The sequence below is a fragment of the Cyprinodon tularosa genome, unplaced genomic scaffold (assembly GCF_016077235.1).
Source record: "Cyprinodon tularosa strain WSP-4 unplaced genomic scaffold, ASM1607723v1 ctg674, whole genome shotgun sequence".
Classification (NCBI taxonomy): Eukaryota; Metazoa; Chordata; class Actinopteri; order Cyprinodontiformes; family Cyprinodontidae; genus Cyprinodon; species Cyprinodon tularosa.
Window position 1 is genome coordinate 927,896 of NW_024039423.1, and position 25,010 is coordinate 952,905.

The window sequence follows — 25,010 nt, forward strand, 5'->3', positions numbered from 1 at the left end:
ACATCGGCCGTGAGATGGGCACGCAGCGATGGTGATGCGTGGAAAAAAACACCTAGTCTTCTCAGATACACCTGTCTCAGCCACGCATCCATCCAGCCTTTTTCATCTAATATCATATGTCATCAGAGCGCTGTCTGTCTCGCTGCCAGCTCCCAGATCTGCTTCTCTGATTGGTTGATGCGGCGCGTCCAGCAGCAAAACTTCAATTTTTCCATCTGAGCAGCAGCAGCGCGTTGGCGGCGCTTCAGATGCTTAAACGCTCCCGACGTGCTGCACCAAAACGCGCTGCAGGACCTTTTGCTGCACCTATACGCGCGTCAACCATTGACTTTGCATGTAAACTCGCTGCTTCTGCTGCACCTGCTGGGTCCGGTTCACACCGATGTTGAGCGGTTGAACAGCGAGCACAGCATTCATTTGTTTCCCCATGTTTTTCACATCAGCTGTGAGATGGGCACGCATGGAGTTACATATTAACAGCGATGGTGAAGGGTGGAAAAAAAAAACACCTGGTCTCCTTACATTCAGCTACTCTTTCATCATCTCCTCAATGAGGTGGTCTCAAAAGTCGCAGTTACAACACACATAGGGCGCACCGCACCATAGGGCGCACCGCACATTTTGAGGGAAAAAAAAGACGTTTAAGTGCGCCTTATAGTCGTGAAAATACGGTAAGATTAAAAAGGGGGGGGGGAATTGATGATTTGTAGTATCTTGTTTTGAAGCAAGGAAAAAAATAAACTCTCTAGTTTCTCTCTCATCCATTTATGAATGTTTGTGTAAGAAGTTATGCATGAAAACAACTCTTCTGCCGCTGGCATTTTTGTCAAGTGGCAACATATTTTCACTACAGTTAAAGTAGAGGGACTGCAACACTTGTAAACTAATGTTAGAATGATTCCAGTTTTAGTGGTTTTTTTTTAAGTTTGATAAATTGACAATAGAACTTTACAATGACAGAGGCCAAATCTTTGCCCATAGAGCTATAGTTAATAAGCAGAGCACTTAATAGGGGAGGCTGATGTAAAGTTTTGTTTGGCTGTTCTGCTATCTGCTGGTCACCACTAAGCAAAAAAAATAGATTAGAAAAGTCTGCTCAGTCCTTCAGATCCAAAGCAGCTGTTATTCAGTTCAGGTATACTTCTAATATCCCAGCCAATGGGGTTAGATTCCTGTTGTGGGGTCTTTCTGCATGGAGTTTGCATGTTCTCCCTGAGCATATGTGGGTTCTCTCCGGGTACTCCAACTTCCATGCACAGTCCAACAAAAACGCATAGGTGTCAAGTAATGAAGTACAAATACTTTGTCACTCTGCTTAAGTACACTTTTTTAGTATCTATTCTTTACTCTATTGCTTATTTTTCTTCCTACTTCTGACTTCTACTCATTACATTTTCACACAAGTATCTGTACTTTCTATTCCTTATATTTTTTAAACAAAAATTACTTGTTACTTTTGGCTTTGGTTTAATGTTTCTAAATATTTATTTCACATCATGTGCGCCATCCAATGCAGATCATTAGCTCCATCCACATCTAGTTAAAACTAGTGTCTTCAGATGAGTCGTATAACGCAAACACTCATTGGTAAGCTAAAGGAAATCATCAGAAGCAAGCAGGTGTTCTTCAAACTGCAAACGTGAATTGTTTATGCCATGCTACAATGTCAGATTCAGAGAAAGATGTCGAAATGTCTGAAAGGTCAGAAACAGGCGAGAGCGTATCAGGAGATGGAGACAGAGACCAACAAGACCTCGCTCATCCTTGGCCCTATCTCAAAGAATTTTTCGGAATAGTCGAAATATTGAGCTTTCAATTCATGTAGTGGCATCTGGAAGTTTTTTTAAAAGGTTGCTTAATACATTTATACTTTAAATAGTTTTTGGAGCACATACTATTTCACTTTTACTTGAGTAAAGAGGTCATGCTGATACTTCAACTTTTACCAGAGTGTTTTTAAACTGCAGTATCTATACTTCTGCTTAAGCAACAAATGTGTGTACTTTTGACACTACTGCAAAAACATGACTGTTAGGTTAATTGGTTTCTCCAAATTGTCCTAAGATATCAGTGTGTACGGTTGTTTGTCTCGGTGTTGCCCTATGACAGACTGGGTGACCTTTTCACGATGTGCCCCTCCTGTCGCCCATAGAGTGCGTAGATAGGCACTGGCCCCCACGACACTGACAGGACTGAGGATGGAAATGGTTATGTAAATCTGTACTAAAGAAAAACAGCAGACAGTAATAATACTATATTAAATGATTAAACATTATTAGAAGATTATCCAAATGCCCTAAATCACATTAAGTTTTAAAAGGTGTAAAAAATATGACCATGTTATAGTGATATTTACAAAGCAGACATGCTCCTGCCTCCTGCCCTAACATTCCACTCCTATGTCCATAACCATGACCAGAATCACAATCAGTTGCCCATAATTCAGAATATAATGAACTCATTTCTTTATTTTCAGTTCCCTCCCAGCCAACTGACTTCAAAGGAGAAGCCAAGTCAGAGACAAGTATTTTGCTTTCATGGAACGCTCCGGCACAGACGGGACTGGAAAACCAAGTGACCGGGTATGAACTCATCTACAAAAAGAAGGATGACAAAGAAGAGGTAATTACAACCTTTGAAGTTGGCATTTAACAGTTTAAAGTTCTGAATCTAATAGGATTCTGAATACATTATTAGTTCTAACATTGTTTTAAGAGTTTCCTGTTACCCTCCTTAATTACTTACAGTTCTGCTGTTAGTCTAACACTGTTGTTGGTAGTTAACAGAGCATAATTGGCAACCCCTCTTTGTTTTCTCACGCTTTTTTAAATTTGAGTTTAATATTTACAGATTGTTGGTTGCAGCTGTTTTAAAATTGTACTATGATTGGAACATTTTAACTGTTATAATTAAAGAAGAGGGTTTATTAGTTGTTGGGTTTCAGCAGTGTTGAGTAACTCATTTTTATTTAAAAAAATATGTGACCTGATACCTTTTAAAGTAAGCAACCTAAAGTAGGCGGAGTCTGATTATGCTCCCCTTATACCACAGCTGCAATATTAATTGATAGCTCTAGTAAGGATGCTTTAAGCGCACAATCACAATGTCTGAGAGTGTGTTGTTAGAGAGTTATGTTATGAAAACTAAATCCAAAATGATTCAGTGAATAGCACAAAAAAAATATATGTCATTGGTACTATATTTTTATCCACTTTTTTATAGGATTCAAGTTTTGATTCTGAAGTACTTATGGAAAAAAAAGTTTTTTTGTTTGTTTTTATTTGGACACATGGCATATTGATTTTAAATATTGCTCTGATTGAACATGTGAGTATGTTCTATTAGTACTTCCCAATAAATTCAAATCAACACAGATCTGTTTTCTTATAAAACAATGCCTTTTCTAACATGTAGGTAGAAAAATAAACCTTCATCAACAGTAGATGACACAAACATAGGAGGTTACTTAATAAAAATCTCTCAGCTCTCTTATGAACTTAGCATAATAGCAAGGAACAAGAAAGAAAAGCCTTTAATTTAGTACAAACTGTGATTTTGTTTTGGCCTGTTTTTTTGGGGGGTTAGGGGATTCAGCTTTAATACTGTATGTGTGCCTCATAAAACCCTTCTCCTCTGTGTTACTGCATAGTGTTAAGCCTGTAATAGATTACACTGACATTGTTTACATGCATCCTTCCTCCAAGTCTCTGTATATTTCACACTCAGTCTATCATGATGATCGTAGATTATTAACAAATCCCATGGGGATTATTTAAGGACTCAGCATTGCTTTCATATGGAAAGATGGGATGTTCCTTTATAAAAAAAAGATGGGATGTTCCTACCTTTACTTACTGAAACTGAAACCTTCTCATGGTCCCAAGGGTCCACACTGAATTGTGGAAGATTCTTTCAGCTACTACTTACCAGGTGTACTCAGCTACTACTTTTGATGCATCTTACTGTAGATGCTTTTAATACTTCTTCATAAAGTTGTACTGTATGCTTTTATGTTTAAAATTGTGTCTGAAACAGTTTCTGTGTGGCTGGCTTTGCCAAAACCTTCACGTTACAGAGATTCTAGGTGTTTGTGAATCTTTTAGAGTTAAAAATGGAGAAATGAAATAACGGAAACCAAACCTCTTTTCACAGAAGCTAATAACTTTCGAGCCGACAACCACGTACCTGCTGAAGGACTTGAAGCCCTTCACAACATACACGTTCCGTCTGGCAGCCCGTAGTAAACATGGAGTGGGAGCTTACACCAGTGACATCTCTGCTGAAACTCCTCAGACACGTAGGTGTTCTTCTTTATCTGGCCAAGCCTCAATCGTATGCAAAGAAACATATTTTCAAATGCACTTCTCTTTTTAATATCCCAAATCTCACAGACGCAGAGATTCAATCCCTTTTGGATGTGTTTTTTTTCTTCTTCTTCTTGACATTTAATGCATTTGAAAAATGTTTCAATCTTAAGTTTGTTTATTGTCAAAAACAACAGAGCGGCATTTACCTTGTGAAGGCTGCACAGACGGTGCCACTAGGCTTCCTACAAAGTCAGAAGAAATGTTTGCAAAACTTCCCGCTCCACTGCTGCATTGTTCAAAAAATTATTTTTAGCAATAATTACCACTTCAGTCTCTGAATTCTTGATGTGAATCTGATCAATTTTACAATATGGAGTGGAGTGAAATGGAGCTTTGGAAACTTTATCTCCTGATCCTGCACTGCAGCCAAATACTGGACAGAAAATAAAGGTTTAGATTGAGCTTTCTATGTAGCTACCCTTGTTGGGAATAAAACGTTAAACCGTCATTTTCTATTTAAATTAAACAGAGGAAACCTTCTGGGCTACATCAACATAGAAAGCTCAAAGCAGTTACTCATAAGAGACATTTCTACACAGACGACCTCAGATTTATGTTTTAGAAAAGCAACACTAAATGTGATGTTTGTGTTCTGCCGTTTCCTCAAAATTGTAAAAAATTTTCAATTCACGGAATCAAAAAAAGGTTATTAAACAAGATGATTGCTGTACAGATTTTGGACATTTAGCATAAATCTGAGGTATCTGACAGTCAGAGGGAGGTAATCAGGTGGGTACAAAAATGCTTAAAGATTTAAAAACTGCATAAATTGAAAGAAACATAAACACATGCATGAGATTATCAGAATGTAATGAATCAGTCATATCTCCTTGCAAAGTTCTCTGTTGTTCAGTCAGGCTTTTACCACAAACCAACAGGCTTCGGAAAGGTTGGTGACGAGTACCACTTTTTTTTTTTTCAAATTTACTACAGCATCAACCTTTATGTTTTTGGATTGATGGTAACTGCTTGCAAAATGTATCTTTTTTCAACTTGTTTAACTTGAACACTTTATGAAATCAATGGAACAAGATTTTTTTTTTATAAAAAATATAGAGTACTTTTTTCATGATGAAGGTAGGTAATTTCTGGTAAAGCTGTCCGTTTTCCAATCATTCTTCATTTCATTGTACACGTAAACATACTTGTTTCAACCTTTTTTTTTTCCTGTCATTTGTGATTTATTGTTTGATTTTATTTATTCATAACGGTCCTCATGCTTTTTTCATTATATTATTTTCCTTTTTTTTTCCTTTTGTCTTTCAATTCTTACATCACCATCCTGATCAAAAACTAAAAACTTCTTTGAAAACCAACAAAATCAACTCTATGAATGGCCTCAACCAACAAACCCAAACCAAACAACAAAATGGACCTAAAAATGGCTACCAAAATACAGAACCCACTGGCCCCCCTCAGGACGTAAAGTGTCACAGCCCCAGCTCCACCAGTATCCTGGTAAGTTGGCAGCCGCCGGCTGTGGAGCTACAAAACGGGATCTTGACGCAGTACGCTATCCACTACACTGCTACTGAAGGCGAGGAAACCACCACTCACAGAATCTCTGGCATCCCACCGGAAAGCTCCAAGTACCTTTTAGAGAACCTGGAAAAATGGACTGAATACCGCGTGACGGTCATTGCCCACACGGATGTCGGAGCTGGACCTGAGAGCTTGCCGCAGATTATCCGAACAGAGGAGGATGGTATGTGTTTGCTAAGACTAAAAACAACAAGCTCCAGCTGCAAATCCAGCCTACCTTTCCTAACCTAACCCCTCCCCTCCTACCCCCCCTCACCAAATACTAATAGCCTATATCTACTACTACCTCTTCTCTATCTCCTCTGCCTGCATCTGAAATGACTGTGACCCAAACTGACTCACACAAGCACCTTTTTTGGCTTTATATTCTTCACGCTGCTCAATTTCAACAAATGGTATGGCAGTTTCAACTTCCGGCCTCTAACTTCCAATCCCAGCTGTCTGTTTTTATAACCTTACTTTTTTTTTTTTTTTTTTATCCCGGAATTTTTAAATCCGTGACAGTGGGAATTTCAAAATATGGAAGATTTTTTTTTTTTTAAAGGCCATTTTTTTTTATCTATTTTTGTCAGCTCATGTGGTTGTAAATCATTTTTTTTCCTTACATCATTGCCAAAACTCTTCTTGTACTTCAAGCACGTGAAACTCTTGAAGTCCATTTTGGCTCCATTTTTCTATTTTGACAAAACCCATTTTTTTTTTATGCCATGATTTTTAAACTCCACTTGATCCTGATATAATGTTTTACAAGATTAGGTCAGCTGTCAGACCTGACTTTTTTTTTGCTGTTGTATTTTTTTTCCCTCTCTCCTTACCATTGTTGAAATAATTCTGTCATGCAGTGCTTGTTGAAGTTTTCTGCACTTTTGTGCTTTTTTTTGGTTTTGTTTTTTGGGTCACTGCAATATTTTTTTGGGGGGAAGAAGTTTAATAGGAGGATGACGCAAAGATGCGGGGGATTCTCTAGAAATTTGACCTTATTTCTTTTATTCCATGGTGTTCCTCCAGTTCCTAGTGGGCCACCTCGTAAAGTTGAGGTGGAGGCTGTCAACTCTTCATCAATTAAAGTGATTTGGCGCTCACCGGTGCCCACCAAGCAGCACGGTCAGATCCGAGGATACCAGGTGCAGTATGTCAGGATGGTTAATGGGGAGCCTACAGGACAGCCAGTCATCAAGGACATCCTGATTGATGATGCCCAGGTACAACAACACCCACCACCACTGCAACCAGACACACAGCCTGCCATCTCATTCCTCAGACACATAGTACTGCTTTGTCTCACTCACCTCCTCACCTTCAAATATGCCAGAGCAAGGTCCTATACATTGTGCAAAAGTCTTAAGTCATCTTTCTAGCAGTTACAGTTTGCTTCCAATTGGGGTTACCCTGCAAGAAGTTACAGGTTAATTGTAAAGAAATTATGGATCGAAACGTTTGCATAAAAACCACTAGCAAGTTTTTTATGCCATCCAAAGCAAGGTTGTGAACAGTTTCCTTCTTCTCGTCGAGGCCTTCACATAACAGCTGGGTTTATCTTAAGATAAAGTAATATACAGATTGATTTTCTTTATTAAATAGATGATTTTGGAGGAAATTTGTTGCAATTATTTAAAGATATCAATATAAAAAGAGATAAATAATAATCCACGCCACACCTTTGCAGATTTATTTAAAATTAGAAAATCATTAATAATTTTTGTATGTAGCACTTTGTGCTGCTTTATCATTTCAAGTGTAATTCATTGCAGAATCTCTTTATTTTTTTTATATTTTTTTCCAGATAAACTGTATAAACTGGGCCTACTTCAATGTTACTGTGCAATTATGCAGTTATCTATCTTAAACCCATCTTACTTTTGAATGGAGACTACTGCAGATTAATATTTCTACTGGTTCAAACGCTACACCCTTATAATAGCCCAGCGGTTGATAACCTATCCTCCACTGCCTCGGCAGAAACGGCTTCGGGCAAAGTTGAGTCTGCGCCTTAAGCCAGTGTTCAAACCAATAAGGTTTGGCCCACAGAGCTTCACAAAATCTCCCTTAATCCCCAGTTATAAAAAAAAAACTACATATCACAAAATCTTCTAAAATGCCAGCATTCTTCTACTCACTCAAAATGCGTTATTATGTCAAAGTTAGTTGGCTGCAAATCTCTCTTGTCCTTTCCACACCACACCTAACCCTCATTGCCCATCCACACACTTAGTCCTGCTCCTTGTACGATGTTATGCTTTTGCATCAGAGCGAGTTAAACTTTAAATGTCGAATAAAAAAGATAAATAGGTTTTGGGTTTAAAAAAATTAGCAGCTATGAATAATTTAGTCAAGAGGCTTTATTAATTTTAGCGCATTTGATAAATGCAAATCATTTATCTGTAGACCTTCGTGTATTTACCCATGTTTCCCTTCTGCTACAAACATTTGTACAAGCAAACATTTGATTCCTTTGTTTACACATCAGATAGGTGGGCATACTTACTTACTGATCACTGTTTTTTCTTCTGTTTGTTTGTTCTGTCCATTCTTTGATATCTCACAGTGGGAGTATGATGACACAACTGAACATGTAAGTAGCTAAACCCTGTTTTCTCCTGCTTTTGTCTCCTGCATGACACTATCCTACGGCAAACTGTGTTATGAATTAATGCTAAATGAACAAGATGGAAATTACGGGATAAAAAAGATGTTGTAACCATCCAACAGTCGGTTCCACAAACAGGATAGTTCTGTGGCTAATACCGGATCTCATGATAAATTATTTAAAAGCTTAAACCTTTAATTTGCCTCACTTCCTGCACAGCGTAACAACGAAGTAAAATAAATAAAAGATGTTTAAACTGTGTATGTTAAAACAACTTTTTTGTAAATATAGCATTGCATCTTTGGGTGTGACTCAAGATATCAAACCTGTTCAAATTAAGTTTGGCTTTTTGTAGAAGGATTTTAAAAAAAACTTTAAATTATCATTACTATAGTGACAGATGTTTCAAAGTATTTTAAGCTTTTCTACTCATAGTGTCTGTCAAGCATTTAAAACTCCTGTTTACTTTCAGGAAATGATCATCACAGACCTGCAGGCTGAAACCACATACTCTGTAACAGTGGCAGCTTACACGACTAAGGGTGACGGTGCACGGAGCAAGCCCAAACTGATCACCACCACTGGCGCAGGTAATCCCAAAATGACCAATATGGACACTGGATGTTCAGCTTTTTTGACTTGCTAAAAGCACTCCAAATAATAGTGAAAATAACAGAAATAGTCTTTCATCACTGATTAGGCACGGTATTCTCATGGCATTCTTAGAAAAAAAAGAAACGGCAACATTATCTAACAACTTTAATCTTAATTGGATATGCAAAATGACTCCCGCTGTTGCCCTGCACCCTCAATAAACAATATAACAGATTCCTTTATTCCCCATTCCATAAGTGGGGAATAAAGGAAATTGAAATAAAAAAAATATATATAGAGAACCATAAGAATATTTGACTGTATTCAATTAACAAAGAAAACATTGCATTTTATAGTTCTAAACACTCTGTTACTTTATTCCCACCATCAGTTCCTGAAAAACCTCGCCTTATGGTCAGCACAACAAACATGGGCACGGCTCTCCTCCAGTGGCACCCCCCGGCAATAACCCACGGGCCCCTGCAGGGCTACCGCCTTCGCTTTGGCCGCAAAGACGTGGACCCGCTGACTGTCATTGAGTTCCCTGAGCGAGAGAACCACTACACCACCAAAGAGATCCATAAGGGAGCCTCGTACACTTTCCGCCTTTCAGCACGTAACAAGGTGGGCTTCGGCGAGGAGACAATCAAAGAAGTCACCACAAATGAAGAAGTACCGAGCGGCTACCCTCAGAACATTAAAGCAGAGGGAGCCAGTACCTCCACGGTTCAGGTCAGCTGGCAGCCTGTTCTGCTGGCGGAGCGAAATGGTCAGATAGTGAAATATGCTCTGCAGTACAAAGACATCAACAGCCCACGCAGCCCATCAGAACTCTTCATCACTGCCCCGGAATCAACCGTCCTACTGGATGGGCTGAGGGCAGACACTACTTATGATATTAAAATGTGTGCCTTCACCAGCAAGGGCTCTGGTCCATATAGCCCAAGTGTCCAATTCAGAACACAACCTGTAGATCAAGGTAGGACGAGACACTGAATCTTTTAGCCCTTTCCTCCCTCTTATAAACAGCCTTATCCTTCTCAGACCTGTTCAGCCACATCTTCCATCTTAATGCCTCAAAACGCTAAAGCCTACTTAACCAGAAGACTCTGGTATTTACATAATCCCCTATCATTAGTTTTTTTTGTTATCCTTTAATTTAAGGCCTCACATGGAGTAAGTATGTGTGTCTCTTTGTCTTTTGTCAGTAAAGTAAAGGTCAGTCATTACTGTATAAACCTGATGTTGGTAAGAAGGTAAGAGGACAGTTTTCAGTTCAACATAGTACTGGTTTCAACCTGGTTTTGAAGGAGACTTTTTTTCAGGTAAGCACTAGTGTGGGGTCGCAGAAAGATGGAAAGAAAGAGTGTTTTGTGTCTAAATCATATGCTCCGCCTTTCTTTTAGCAGTGTTTGCAAAAAACTTTCACGTGAGAGCTGCTATGAAGACGTCGGTGTTGCTGACATGGGAAATCCCAGACACCTACAACGCTGCGCAACCTTTCACTGTGAGTATGTCCTGGTGGTATACGGAAGTGCTATAAACACACCTATCCCTGCAGCATTTGTATGAAATAAACTCTCCACCCCCAAAAATACAGATCCTCTACGATAACGGACAAAGTGTGGAGGTGGATGGAAAGTTAACACAGAAGCTTATCACGGGTCTTCAGCCAGAGACGCAGTACTCCTTCCTGTTGACCAACCGTGGGAACAGCGCTGGAGGTCTTCAACATCTTGTGTCCACCATGACCGCCCCGGACGTCCTCCGTACCAAGCCTTACATGATTGGCAAAACAAATTTAGATGGAATGGTGACTGTAGAGCTGCCATCAGTCCAAACTTCAGAGAGAGTAAGGTGAGCATAGAGCATAAGAACGGACCGTATTTTGCTTGTAGTTTGAACTCTGATGATTTTTGGTTTATGATCTTAGATGAACAATATTTGACTGATAATAAGGTTCAAAATTTAGTCTTAAAGTTCTAATGTATGCCATATCTATCAAAAGAGATTGTGATATAGGCTAAGTAAAAGATGTGCTACCAGGTTATATCTAACCTGGTAGCACATCTTTATATCTGTACTAGTTTTTAGCACAACTTTCTGAGCATTATGTACTCCTAATTCAGGATATTAGAAACTATTACTTTGTCGGCTTAACTTATAAGTCTTTTCTTTTAATATAGCTTAATCATTGCAAAACTTGGTAGATTAAAAAAATATAAATGCCGAGACTTAAGACTCTGACTTGTAATTACTTCCCTTTTCCTAGTTGCCAGTTTGGAGAAATATGTAGCAAGGCTACACAAAGAAATACAATCTTGGATCATAATATGTTTGCCACAAAGAGGAGAGGAGTTGTCCTCTGTTACTGTTGAAATGTCCTCCTAAGTATTTCTCATTAGGCCTGGGTATGAGATGGTCCTAGTTCAATAACCTTGATCAATAATATCCCTGGAACCATTTTCTAACACACAAACACCTCCTTTAACACGAACTCAAAGACAAAATCATTTTTCAGGCAGCTGAAAGGCAGTGTGCAATAAAACAGATCGCAGTCCCGTCCCTGGTTGTTTTTATGCCAAATTTAGGAAATACAATGTCACAGAAGCTTTATGTATTTTAAAACTATAGCATTTGCAAACCTCCCCTGGGTACCTGTGATCATCATGCTTAACCACCGCTGGTCTATGAACAGAATAGGGAAATGCACAACCAATAATTACTGACCTTGTCAAAATTATCTTTTTTTTTTTTTCAGAATCCGAATCAGACATACTTTAATAATCCCAGCGGGAAATTACAGTTTTTCCCCTGCGATTTGTCTTCCCCCCTGCTTTAAATACTAAAGCAGCCCAACTCCTTGGACATCCCTGGGCTCCCAAAAGCCCTGTAGAGTTTCAACAAAACTCAGGGTAGTGGAAGGCCAGTAAGCACATTAGCACATTCGTCTGTCCTTTCTCTCTTTTTTTTTTCTTTTTTCTTTTTTTAAGCTGGTTGTTTCATTTGGTCTGCCAGCTCCCATGATGCAGCCTAAGCTAATTAGTTTTCTATTAGCCTGCCACACTGCCTTGCTGGCTAATGTCAGGTGGTGCAACACCCAACCAGGAATGCTCAAATAGGTTTTTTTCCACCTAGATGATAGATGAAATTTCTTTATTTCTGTTGCCTGTATGCCTTCAGAAAGGCCTTTAAATAAGCTACATTTTAATTAATCCAGTAGAGACATGAGTGAGGGGTGATAATACTGACAAAACATTCTTAGAGGCGAAAAAAGAAAGGGGTGATAAAAGATCACATTTCTGGCTTAATATAAACTGTGTTTGCTCTCCTTGACTTCCATCATACTCTGTATTTTTCAGGGGTTATTATATTGTGGTTGTGCCTCTGAAGAAGCAACGCACAGGGAAGTTTTACAGTCCCTGGGACAGTCCTGATGAAATGAATTTGGAGGAGGTAGGTTCCGTAAATTGCTTTGTTACTGTGATGAAAATAACATTTCTGAAATACTGGTACGAATCATCCAGTTACAACTCACTTCATAAGTAAGGCTATAAAGTTATGTGCTGCTATCACATATTTATTTTCTTAAAACATGAACATACAAATCGAGACAGGTAAGAGGACAGGAGAGAGGGCCGATGGGTCTCTCTGATTGACGCAAATAGCTCCAGAGAGGACTGTTCATATGGAAATGAGGACATGAAGTAGCCATCAATTGCACTGGAAACTGCCATCCCATCCACACCTTCTCCTCCTTTTCCTCCTCTTTGTATTTGCAATAATTACCTGGAGAGCTGCATCAGGCTTTAGCGACTCTTCTCATTTCAGGCAAAACTAGCATGCAACAACTCAAGAGCTTTTATATTTAGAATCATAAACTCAAAGGTAGGTAATTCTGGATTATCAAGGTCTTTTGCATTCACAACTAAATGTGTGGTATAATGAAAACTTTTATCACCTTAGGTTTAGAATTTATGGAAGCCGAAAGTCATGTCCCTCTGATACTTTTTCACTTTGGTTTTCTTAAGAAAACAAGTTAATTTTCTCATTATCTAAAGATAGCGAAAGCCGTTTTCTTGTGATAACGAGATGATAATTTTCTCATTAGAAAGCCGTTTTCTCATGATAACGAAATGATTGGTCAGTGTTAAAACTGATTACATCCTTCAAAACCACAACAGCAGGAGAGGATTTATAAGTATAAATCATGGCAGCCTATGCGTAATTCTGTAAATAATCATGTGTTTAAGTTTTAGGTAACGAGACGTTGTTTTGATGATTTGCTTCCACTTCTGATTCATAATGCGTTCACACCTAAAGAAGCAGAGGCAGCAGAAGCGCCTAGTTTACATGCAAAATCAATGGTTGACGTGCATCAAGGCACAGCAAAAGGTCCTGCATCGTATTTTGAGCAGCAGAAGCAGCAGGTCTGAGCAGCTGAAGCAGCGATTATTGAGTTTCTGAGCATCGGGACACACTGCAAAAGCAACAGCTGCCGGAGTTGGAAAAATTAAACTTTTGTTGCTTGATGCGCCACATCAACCAATCAGAGAAGCTGATCTGGGAGCTGGCAGGGAGACAGACACTGCACTGCTGATGCAGATTACTATCATCACTCCTGCTAAACAGTCTATTAAATTCTAAATTAACTTAAAATGCCGAAATCTGCTGGACAAACATGTTCGCTTTTATTATCTTAGTGCCTGCAGTTTGGACTACATATGTGAAAAATGCTAACATGTACTTCCAGCCGCCGCGAACAGTAGTGGCAAACCGCGCAGAGGTGACCGGGCCAGAAGCTGCTGTTGAACAGGATTCCAAGTGACAACACAGCGCCGGTGTATGGGGATCTGAGCGGCTCTGACAGCTAAATAATATTTGAAGGCAGGATCGTAATCTTGATGAAGTACAGATCTTTTTCACTTAAAAACATCAAAACTACTTTTTACCCACTGACCAAAACAAATATTGCTGCCATTGTTACAGGCAAAGAAAGGATAGCGTCAAAGCTAAACTTGTACAAGCATCATAAATGAAAAAGCACACATATTTTTGCTTCTCTTGCTGCCTGTGGTGTGAATATAGCATAAGGAATTAGACCTATGCCTCTGGAACCTTAGCGCCAGGTGTTTTCTAAACAGCCCCAGTGTTACGTATGAGATGCATTAACTCCCAAAATGAGTCCAGATTAAATATTGTCATTAAAAAACAATATTACAGTTATTTTTACTGTATTCCATGCAATCCAATCATCCACCACGACCTGACAACGAGTGACAAGAAAACTTAAAAATGGATTATTTGCGCACACGCAGTACCACGACTGCACAACTAAGTGCACCATGGACTGGGAATCCAGGTCTATTAGCCAGCCTGTTTCGTTACTCATACAGGTTAATCATCTCGTTATCTCGAGAAATCAGTTACTGTTTCCTCGTGATGACGTGATAATCACATTATCTCGAGAAATCGGGAAATGGTTTTAACGTGATGACGAGATTGTTATATCATATCACGAGAAGTCAAAGCGAAAAAAAAGTCGAGTACGACCTCAGCTTCCATAAGAATTCAAGTTGGGGTCTCATGTTAAAAGTTTGATAATTGACTGATGTTTATAACTAATTATCAAATTTTTACTTCCATTTGTTTTTCAACTGATAGCTCTTATGACTTAGTGTTTTTTATTATTTTTATGAGAAACATGTAAAAGAACGAAAGAAAATAATTAGGATAAGCCAGCATGTAGCCAAAAGCCACCAAAGTTTGATGACTTTCCATATGGATCAAGGCATATCACTGTGGTATGCATTTATAAGTAGATGATTTATACACCAGTTTATTCAGAGAGGAAGAAAACATCTGGGGACATAGACTGAGAATAATAACATGCAGACCTAAAAAAACGGAACACTACCCAGGGATTTTTAAGCGCTCTTGTCATCCCTGCCTACCTGTGTCTTCTAAAAGTGCCCATTGTGAGCTTGTGACAACAACTGTGATTCAAAGCAGAAAAAAAACAGCATGTGGGTTAGAAGTTACACTTTCTGCTACCGTTCTGACCAGCTTTGTTACCTGTCAAAACAATTCTAGCAGTTTCACAAAAAATATTTTTTTACATCTAGAATTTTATTTCCTCTACAGTGATGTAATTCTTAAAATATCATTCAAATGTCACCATATACCATCTTGCTTAAATATTTATTATTTTGGATTCCTTGATAAACCCTACCTGTTCAAGGCCAATGTGTTCCCAATAAGTTTATTTAATTAGGACCGTTCTTCTATCATTTTCATCATGTAAGTAACAAAGATTTGGAAATGAAATGGGGCAATACAGAAATAGACAATAATTCTTAACAGAAAGCTCTGGTTGTGTGCATCAGATTGCCCTTGATCTAAAAATGCTGTGTATTATCTCAATATGGCTGGAGCTAGTGATGTCTCATCATTTACAAACAACATGTGTATGATTAATGATGTGAGATGTGGCAAGGTTTGACTGTGCAGATCTATAAAAAGCTTCTTTTAACTGTTATCCGGAGCCTCCCCTCACTGAGGAAGAAAGCCCGATTGGCCTACTGTATGTAACCTGAGCCATTTCTCTGGTCTAAGTAAGATTAAATTCTGTTAAACCTGCAATCATATTTTAAAGTGTTGTATTAAAAGTGTTTCTTCACAGTGATCTCTTTCAATAAACAATCAGGAAGAGAAAGCTCAAAGGTGTAAACACCATAGCCATCTGTTACAAATCACTGTTCTGAAATGATCATCTGTCATTTGGAGGGAACAATTGAATTCATTGATTAAAGCAGTCTTGTTTTACTCTCATCAAAAACAAAAAAAACGCTGTAGGGAAACTGATTTTTTTGAACACCTGAGAACACTCAAACACTGTCTCCTCAATACTCTTACTGCTGTTGTGTCCTCTTTTTATCAGTCTCGATTCCCTTGAAACAAGAAGTTTTCTTAAATCATTTAGCAAAAAGTGTTTCAAAACAAGATACTTTTTGGTTGGCGAGGACAAATCTGTTTTCTTAAAAGATTTACTTTTTAAAAGCTCACCTTTTTTATGCTTGTGATGATTTTTGAGGAAAACACCAATTGAAGATGTTGCAGTAGGGAGTTCGTTTTTGTTAAGAAAAGCCTCAGTTTTTCTGTTAAAAATAAAATACAGTTACCCTGTGAAGTGATATAAATTCTGTCATCACTCCACATTTGAAAGTACCTTTTGGTTTTAAAGGGCCGTAGCTCCAAATATCTATCAGAGTGTGTTTTAAGGTTACCTGATATGCTATATAATGGGAAGCCAACTTATGATTTTATGAACTTATAATTTTCCTGGCTCTGAATATATGGTAAAGGTATCAATAGTGTTAGTGCCTTTATAACAACCGCTATTTCAATGTGGCAAAGACTGTAAGACTTTTATTTCTTTATTATATTTATTTTCTTGATGTGCACCTCACATGATATGACATGTCCAAATGGATAAAATAATAAACAACCAGCGACGCCTTCACGGCTCTTGTCTGCAGGCCTGTGTCTGTAGCCTTGACCGATGGCCCAAAGAGTCACCCCTCTGTCAGAATTTATTTGTTTGTCAATATTGGCACTCACCTTTTCACAACTTTTCCCAAGGGCAGCTAGATTTAGCCATGTTGACAGGAGAGATGATTGAAGACATTATCGGGCAGCACCAACAGCCCCGCAGCCAAAACAAAGCACACAACCTCCGAGGACACACACTCCGTAGTATGAATGGCAGTACCCTCCTCACACACACAAACAGTGTTATCCATTTGCAGAAGTTAGATATATGAATTCAGACACAGAAACAGCTAACCAGACTTGATTAGCATAATTATCATCCATGCTTTGTGAGGGGAAATGTGAATTTGACGACACTCGCTTGTATGAAGGACATTGTTTTCCTCGTAGGATCATTATCACTAATGGCCAGAAAAGATAGGGGGTGAAATAACTTACCCAAATAAGCTTTTATGAATTAAAAACCCAACTGATGTTATGTTTAAACCCATAAATTAAAGTCAGAAGTCATTTTGTTTGGCAGCGTGTTAAACTTTTCTCCTCATTCTGGTGTTAAGATTCCTTTTCTGCAGAAAATTAGTAGAAAATGAATTACAGTATGCTAATCAAACAGTGCTAAATTCCTTCCAGATTCTACTTGTCGATGCATTTAGGCAGAAAAAAGGCTTTTGATTGTATCACCAGAGCGATGTCATTTTAAATTAATTCAGGCTGTTTCTTACCGTTTGAAGCTTCTGTATAATCCTCAGCCTTTTTTAAATGATGTAAATCCACACAATCTTTTAATCTCTCAATCTTTTGTCTTCAATCAAACTAAAAAGAAATAAATAAAATGACATTAGATGAAATAAAGAAACGAATTGATCTTTTCTTTTATGTTCTGGCTTTTTTGCAATCAACATTTTCAGCTCAGCAATCAGAGGAGATGTTAGATGCATTGAGTGTGGGGTTTGTATTTGCGTGCTGCTGGAACATTTTATCAACCATCCTTTTTTTTCACCCCTCACTATAGCTGTTAAAGGAGATAAACCGGACGAGCAGAGGCCTTCGCTTCCAGAGGCATGCCGAGCCCAAAGCCTATATCGCTGCACACTTCAAAGACCTGCCCAAAGAGTTCACCCTTGGAGATGGCAAAAACTACGGGGACTTTGAAAACAAGCAACTCCAGAACGGCCAGGAATACATTTTCTTTGTTCTCGCTGTGCTGGAGATGTCAGAAAACGTAGGTTTGCTTTTCTGGTTTAACCCCCCCCCCCCAAAAAAAAGCGCTAGTTAAATGACACACGTTGTGTCCTTCGCACCACAAACTTCCTTGTCTTTTGATTGGATTTTTTTCTTTCAGTGTTTTTTTTATTCCATTACACTGTCACAAGTACAGCACCACAAAATTCACTTTCTGCCTTTAACCCATCCCCTTGGGTTCCCATTGTGGGGTTAAGGGTCTTGCTCAGGAGCCCAGAGTGGAAGTCTGTGGGAGTGGGTTTCGACTCACAACCTCAGGATTCCAAGCTCTATGCCCTAACCACTACACCACCACTCCCCCATTATTTTTAGTAATATGCCAAGAAAGGGTTGTGTTAATATAAACTGAAAGGAATACAGTACATGGTTTTCAATATATTTTCATTAAGAATTAAACGTGTATTTGTGTTTTGCCTTCTGTTTTAGAAAGCTACTTCAGAAATCAGCTGACTAGTCAACAGAGTTCGCTTGTTGGAAAGCAGATTTCAAAACAAACCTCAGCTGTTCTGTCAAAGACTGAGATGTTTATAAGAGATCAATTCAATTCAGTTTATTTATATAGTGCCAATTCACAACACTTCAACTCAAGGCACTTTACAGTTAGCCAGATGATACAGTCTAATTGATACAACTTTTTCTATCTGTATTAGTGGCAGTGGGAACAGTTCACTGCCGCGTGTCTACCCGGGTCAAACGTCTCGGCAAGTGACCCGCATTAAAATTGCCTTGACTCTGATTGGCATGCTGTGGGAACACCAAACCCGGGTTGAGACGCTAAATTACATGACGACTTTGAACACAACGTATGTACTTAACAACATTGTTCTGGATGTGTGTTAAATTACAAGCCCAAACATCTCTGCTTTTATCCGAGAAACATGTCACAGCACTGGCGAGATAGAGGAGATTCATCTCCAGGTTTCTGGCACTGGAAGACTTTGTTTAAAGGACAGCTATTACTCATGGCATCAAAAACGGCATCCTATTCTGATAAATAGCACGAGGAAACACGCTGTTGTAAGAAAGTCAAAAGACATCCTGTTTGCCAACTTGTGTGTTAAGTTACTCAAAGTTTGTGCAAACCATTAATATGTGACAAAAAAAACTAATGCTGCATCCCTATGGCGAAACATGGTGGTGGCAGCATCACACATTTATTCTTGAAGACTCTTGATGACATTTGAGACTGGGTAGAGGTCCCCCTTCCTGTAGGTCTCAGGGCTAAAAATCCTTAATCCCGTTATTTATTTTGCCCTGGAAAAAATATTTAATACTTTTATCATTTTCCTTTAACTTCATAATTTTTCAGACATTATATCCTATAAATATCCACTAAAATATATTGATGATAATTGCAGAAAACATTATTAAATAGGTGGTTGTCAATATTTAAGCAGGGTATTGCAATTTTGAAGCTCATGTTCTTGCCCTTTCTAATAAATGTTATTAAAATGGTCAAATCCACTCCATCTTAGCCAAAGGTCACAGTCTACCTCTGGTTATGTGTTACTCTGAACATTTATGCAGCTTTGGGTTGAAAACCTAAAGCGGCAGCAGGAACAGGTCCAAGAAGCAGACTCTTTAAGGAGAGAAACCCCCTGAAGACCTTAGCTGATCGCAGAAACACCTTGATAACAGAGCTCATCTTTAATTGCATCCAACGTGTGGTCCACCTTATCTCCGCTGCTCCAGCCAGTGTGTGAATAGGTGCGTGTGTGTGTGTCAGTGTGGACGAAAGGGCAGAAAGCAGCATGATTAGGCGGCTGCAGGCAAGATGATGGATTTGATGAGCTCCAGGGTTTACAGCTCTGCCTCGTACTCTCTTCACTAACCCCGAGTTCAGGTAGATAATGACGGACGGACGCAAATCTCTAATTTGCCCACTAACGCATACATTTTCTTCCCTCAAGACCTTTTTTTTTATCTCTAGTTGGAATATTAAATGGTTCAATCAGCTCTTTCCTTGAGAAGAAAGATACTGAGATGATCGGTACTGGCAAATAACAGCTGTGCAAAGATTACTCTGGAGAAAACTTTAAATTTGCTTATTGAACTGCACCTAGTAGATGGAAAATACATGGCGTTACCTATCTATTTGCAAAAAGCCTAAGGTGTTTTTTAAGGTGTCTTTATCTTGACCAATTGTTTTATTTTATTTTATTTTTTTCTTTTCAGATCATGTATGCCACCAGCCCATACTCTGACCCAGTTGTTTCAGCAGACCTCAATCCCCAGCCAATCATGGATGAGGAAGAAGGCCTTATCTGGGTGGTGGGGCCCGTCCTGGCAGTTGTCTTCATCATATGCATCGTCATCACCATCCTTCTTTATAAGAGGTTAGAATAATACAGCTTACACTACTTTACCTTACCTGCTGCATCTTTATGAAAAAGTCACCAGGTGCACATGATGGATGAATTATGATGAATTGTTACATTTAAAATTAAAGATGTATACAAAAGCCCTAAAATTAGTCCACAGCATCACTGATCATCTACAATGCTAAAATATGGTTAATGGGTGTTTTGAACTGTTATAGGAAACTCATGTATAGACTCATAACACTACAGCATCCAGTTCCAGAAGCAATTTAACTAACTCTACATGTTAACTCTTGTGATGGTAGATGGGTATGTTATATCGCATAAAAAATGAAGGCATCACACATTAAAAACTCCAATTTAAATATTTTTTAATAAGCAGGTTTAGATTTTTCTAAGATCTTACAGATACAACATTCTGTTCATTGATTACTTTTGGGTAAAGAATCAAACTGGAGAGATGGGTAGTAGTTCTACTCACATTTAAACTTAAGGGAAAAACCTTACAAATAAAGGCTGGGAAATAAGGATTTTAACATAAATTCTTTAACATAAAGAACCATGTGTTTTACATTAGCGGCTTCCCAATAACTGTTTGACATGTAGTTGACTTTTAATGGTTGGTGTGTGGACTTACCAAACTGTAAGAAGCCAATACCTGCATTTTATTGTAGGTGACTGAAAGATAAACTTAGGTCCTTGTCCAGTCTAGATGGTAAAGTTTCAGTTGTTTTAAATGTATGAATTATTGCTCTCATTAGTAGTTATGACTAAACTCTGACAAGCTGCAATTTTATTGTGGCCATTATCTAAAAGCTACAGCTATTGGTGTTTTCAAATTAGAGCTGGTTCTCCTTTCATTTACATTTTAAAATGTATATGAATTATTTTAGTTGCCCATCAATGGTAGTTTTTTTGTTCCCGATAAACACATTTCAAAATATTAAAGGCTTGATTTTGAAAATATGTCTGAAAAAATGCTACTGCAATAATATATCTATTATTTTAATGCTTTTCCAAGCTTTATTGAAGGGACTGAAATATGAAGAACCCAACATTTAATGTAGATGCAGAAAAGGGGATTTTTACCTAAAGCCTAAAGCACATTGATCCTTGGACTTGATGTGACCTTTAATCTCAGTAAGTCACATTAATTTGAACATGAATAATTCCCAACATGCAGCTACCCAAACTGTCAGGCCAACAGCGCCGGAGCTCAGACGCCCACGGCCCTTCAAACAGACACGTCTGCTGACTGATGGTTAATCACACGCATCCCTCTACACTCACACTTTAAACTGTAGCAAACACTGATGTAAAGCATTCTCCAATAAATGAAAATAAAAATATCCCTCTTTTTTCCCATCGGGACCCCCCAGTGATATTTTAGCCTCTAATGTCACTGCTCATCAGTCAAGCGTAGGAGGAAAAAGCTTTGACTATCTGCTGCCTGTCACTGCATGTGTGTGAAGCTTTCAGAAGGACCCCGGGGTCTGGGCTCGCTTCCCAGCCATTCCAACCATCCTCCCTCTCTCCCTTTCCCACACCTTTCACCGCTCCCCATCCTGCTCAGGGACCTGGGCTACTGATCCTTGTTTTTGACCTTATGCTACCCCCTATCCTGTCCTCCTGTTCTGCCAGGACATGCATAGCTTACAAACATGTATCTGCACATATTTATGCCTGTAGATTGTTTTCCCCTCCCCGACCGTCTACTATAGCCGTCTCAATAACCAGTAATTAATTCAGTTTAATGTCCACACCTAAAGAGATTTTTACTGCAGTTTCAGGCAGTTAGATAAGAAACTGAAGTGTCAGCATGAACTAACACCGGAGAGGATGTCAATACTAAAAGCAAGGAAAAAGACAATCGATCTGAGTGGAAATTAGTTTAGTTTTTTTTTTCATTCTTAATTTTCCTTAACTTAAACAATAACACACACTTTGAGTTCAGCTTCAGTTCAATAGCTAGGAATACAGTATTTAAAAATAATGTAGATTTTAACAATTGAATTTGAAATGTTTTGTTTTGGCCATTTCAATACAAAGAAACCATCTTGATTGTGATGCTCAGGATCACTGAAAACACCATATTTCAATGTTGCAAGGTTTTTTGAAAATTAGGTGTTTCTGAAAGGTCTTATGGGGAGTGGTGGCCTAGGGGGTTAGGGCATTGCGCTTGGAATCCAGAGGTTCTGAGTTCAAGCCCCACTCCCACAGACTGCCACTCTGGGTCCCTGAGAAAAAAACCTTAACCGCAACCTGCTCCCCGGTGGCTGCATAATGGCAGCCCACTGCTCCCCAAGGGGATTGGTTAAATGCAGAGAGTCAATTTCGTTGAACTGCATTTGTGACAGCGTAATGACAATAAAAAGCTGAGAAAAACAAGGAAATAAAACTCATGCTATAAATAGGTGTGGATAGAAGTAACGAGAAGGGAATCAAGGGGAAAGGAAACTGGCACAAGGGGCAACAGAGAATAAAATAAAAACACAACACTGCCAGAAAACAACTACAAAGACACACAATTACAGATAAACTAAAAATAAATCTAAACGAAAGGCAGAACCCTGACACAAAGTTTATAAAATGCTGACTTTAATACAACCTTTTACTTTTAAACCAAGGTTAAATTGGCCAATGTAGTGTTGTTATGATGTGCTTACAGTACACAATATGCGTATATCTTGTAGAGCCATCCACTAAATGTAGGTTCAATTAATCCCACCATGTGCCATCAACAACACTAAATGGTTCCGCCTCTTCTAGCTGCAGCTGAGCTAACAATGACGATTAGCTCTGACTGGTAACGGGGGAAACGAGCAAGCTCCATGTCTCCTCTACTGCTCCTCCAAAAATAGTGTGGAACCCTTTCTTCATTACGAGTGCCATTATTTGAAAAAGTTAGTGTCAGTAGCCAGAGAACGGGCGGTAGTTGTCGTGGTTCAGGTGATGGGGAACAAAAAACTCCTGACCTATGCAAGAGTTAACAAATCAACCACAGGGTTTCGCCTCCGCAACGCAAATGTAAGATATATAGACAAGTCATCATGGCGGCTGGTTCATTCTTATAATACAGTGGAGGAAACACTGGACAACTTCAACAAAACGGCAAAACAGTCTGATCTGCTGAGCCTGAACATAACAGTAAACTGTACTTGTACAAAACAATCAAAGCAATTAGACTGATTTATTTTGTATCTTATTGAAACCTAATCCCGTGCTTCACCACCCATTACATTAAAGTCAACAATCCCACGTGCTGTTATGATATAAAAGACCAAATGTATGAATATTTAGTGTGAACCATTTCTGGGTTTCAGAATTGCATACAACAGTTAAGGACAAGACCAAGCAGACACACCAATTAGCAGCGAGGAGATGACTTTCATGCTTGAACAAGAAGCAATCAGCTGAACCTGCTTGAAATAGCATAGATACATTGTATGATTCTTGGTTGCACCTGGGATTCTGTGATGTCTGAAACAAAGAGAATCTCAAGGCTGCATAAATGAGCATAATCCCCCAAAGTAAAGCATCACTAATCTTGCACACAAAGCAAAAAGTCAAGCGTGATGGATTCATTTTTTCTCTTCTGCTGCTTTTGATTCAGTCTCTGGAAGTCTCAGTAATATTCATATCTAAAGGTCTCACTGCCTAATGCTGTGTTGCCATTTCTTTCCTTTGCTCACCCTCGGAGCAGCAAACCAGACAGGTAAGAGTGTCAAAGAAGTGAAAAACATTGTCTTTCCTTTTGCACATTAATGTAAACAAATACATCTCTCCCCAGCAGCCTAAACATGTTTTATATTGCTAGCATTACATTTTTTTTCACTAAAAAAATGTGAGAAGGGGGCCACAGTTCAAATAAAGACTAAGAAACTATTCTGAATGCCTGTGGAAGTATTGAAAGCTATTTATGATTAATAAAATGAAATCCTGGCTTCTTACAGTCAGTGAACATAGAAATTAGGGCTGGTTTTGCATCTTGCTATATAATTAAGAGGATGTACACACCTGGGTGCATATGAGGTTCAGCTCTCATTGCTCCCATTTTTCTTAAAAGCTGAATGCCTGACCTGACACTATCACTTAAATGTTAATATTAAGCTTCACTAAGGGTAGAATTAACCACCAAAAGGCTATAATAGTACAAGCCATTAGACATTGAAAAGATGTTACTCAGACTATTCCCTGTAGTCCTGTGTGGAGAGAGAATTTAGTCCTGTCAGCTCCTTAATTACATATTTCCACTAATTATTCCTGGGACAACAAGGCACATTTAGAGGTTATACAAGAATAGCAAAAAAAAGCTGTTTTCTAGTGTAGAGGAAATTTAAATTTTGTTTTATATCCTGCAGAAAAAGAGCAGAAAGTGAAGCCAGAAAAGGCAGCCTTCCAAACAGCAAAGAAATGCCTCTTCATCATCCTACCGATCCCGTTGAGCTTCGACGTCTCAACTTCCAAACACCTGGTAAGTATACAAAATCAAGTGTTACATAAAAAAAAAGGAGAAAAACTGAATGTGCATCTTGGGGAAATGGTCTGAATGCCACTGATTGCTCCTTCCGGGGGAACAAACCCAAATAAATCCTCTCATCACCTTTTCTGTAAGACTGACACTGAGGAAGAGAAAGTTATTTTAGAGGGGGGCGTGAACAGGTGCTCTGAGAAAGGCAGAGAGGGTCATTACTGACATTAGTCTCTCGTGAGACGCTTTGCAGTGGAGAAACCTGGAGGCAGAAATGCAAGATTGACACTTGCGTGGCATATGTCATCTCTGCCCGCATCGGAGTCTTGCAGGTC

The 25,010-nt window shown here is 38.8% G+C and overlaps 1 protein-coding gene across 48 annotated transcripts in view; it reads left to right on the forward strand.

Moving 5' to 3' along the window:
- LOC119771469 (receptor-type tyrosine-protein phosphatase delta-like) overlaps positions 1-25,010 on the forward strand; it is a 601,694-nt gene that overhangs the window by 548,437 nt on the left and 28,247 nt on the right. For 15 of the 48 annotated variants that reach the window (XM_038267465.1, XM_038267464.1, XM_038267466.1 and 12 more), the window contains 14 exons: positions 2,477-2,622; positions 4,153-4,297; positions 5,767-6,072; positions 6,918-7,111; positions 8,455-8,481; positions 8,969-9,086; positions 9,482-10,069; positions 10,497-10,597; positions 10,691-10,947; positions 12,453-12,546; positions 17,654-17,863; positions 20,059-20,219; positions 23,908-23,919; positions 24,566-24,678. In XM_038267465.1, the coding sequence (XP_038123393.1) occupies positions 2,477-2,622; positions 4,153-4,297; positions 5,767-6,072; positions 6,918-7,111; positions 8,455-8,481; positions 8,969-9,086; positions 9,482-10,069; positions 10,497-10,597; positions 10,691-10,947; positions 12,453-12,546; positions 17,654-17,863; positions 20,059-20,219; positions 23,908-23,919; positions 24,566-24,678 (2,472 nt within the window). The remainder of the gene's footprint in view (positions 1-2,476; positions 2,623-4,152; positions 4,298-5,766; positions 6,073-6,917; positions 7,112-8,454; positions 8,482-8,968; positions 9,087-9,481; positions 10,070-10,496; positions 10,598-10,690; positions 10,948-12,452; positions 12,547-17,653; positions 17,864-20,058; positions 20,220-23,907; positions 23,920-24,565; positions 24,679-25,010) is intronic. The other 33 variants (XM_038267446.1, XM_038267460.1, XM_038267447.1 and 30 more) reach the window with 9 other exon arrangements.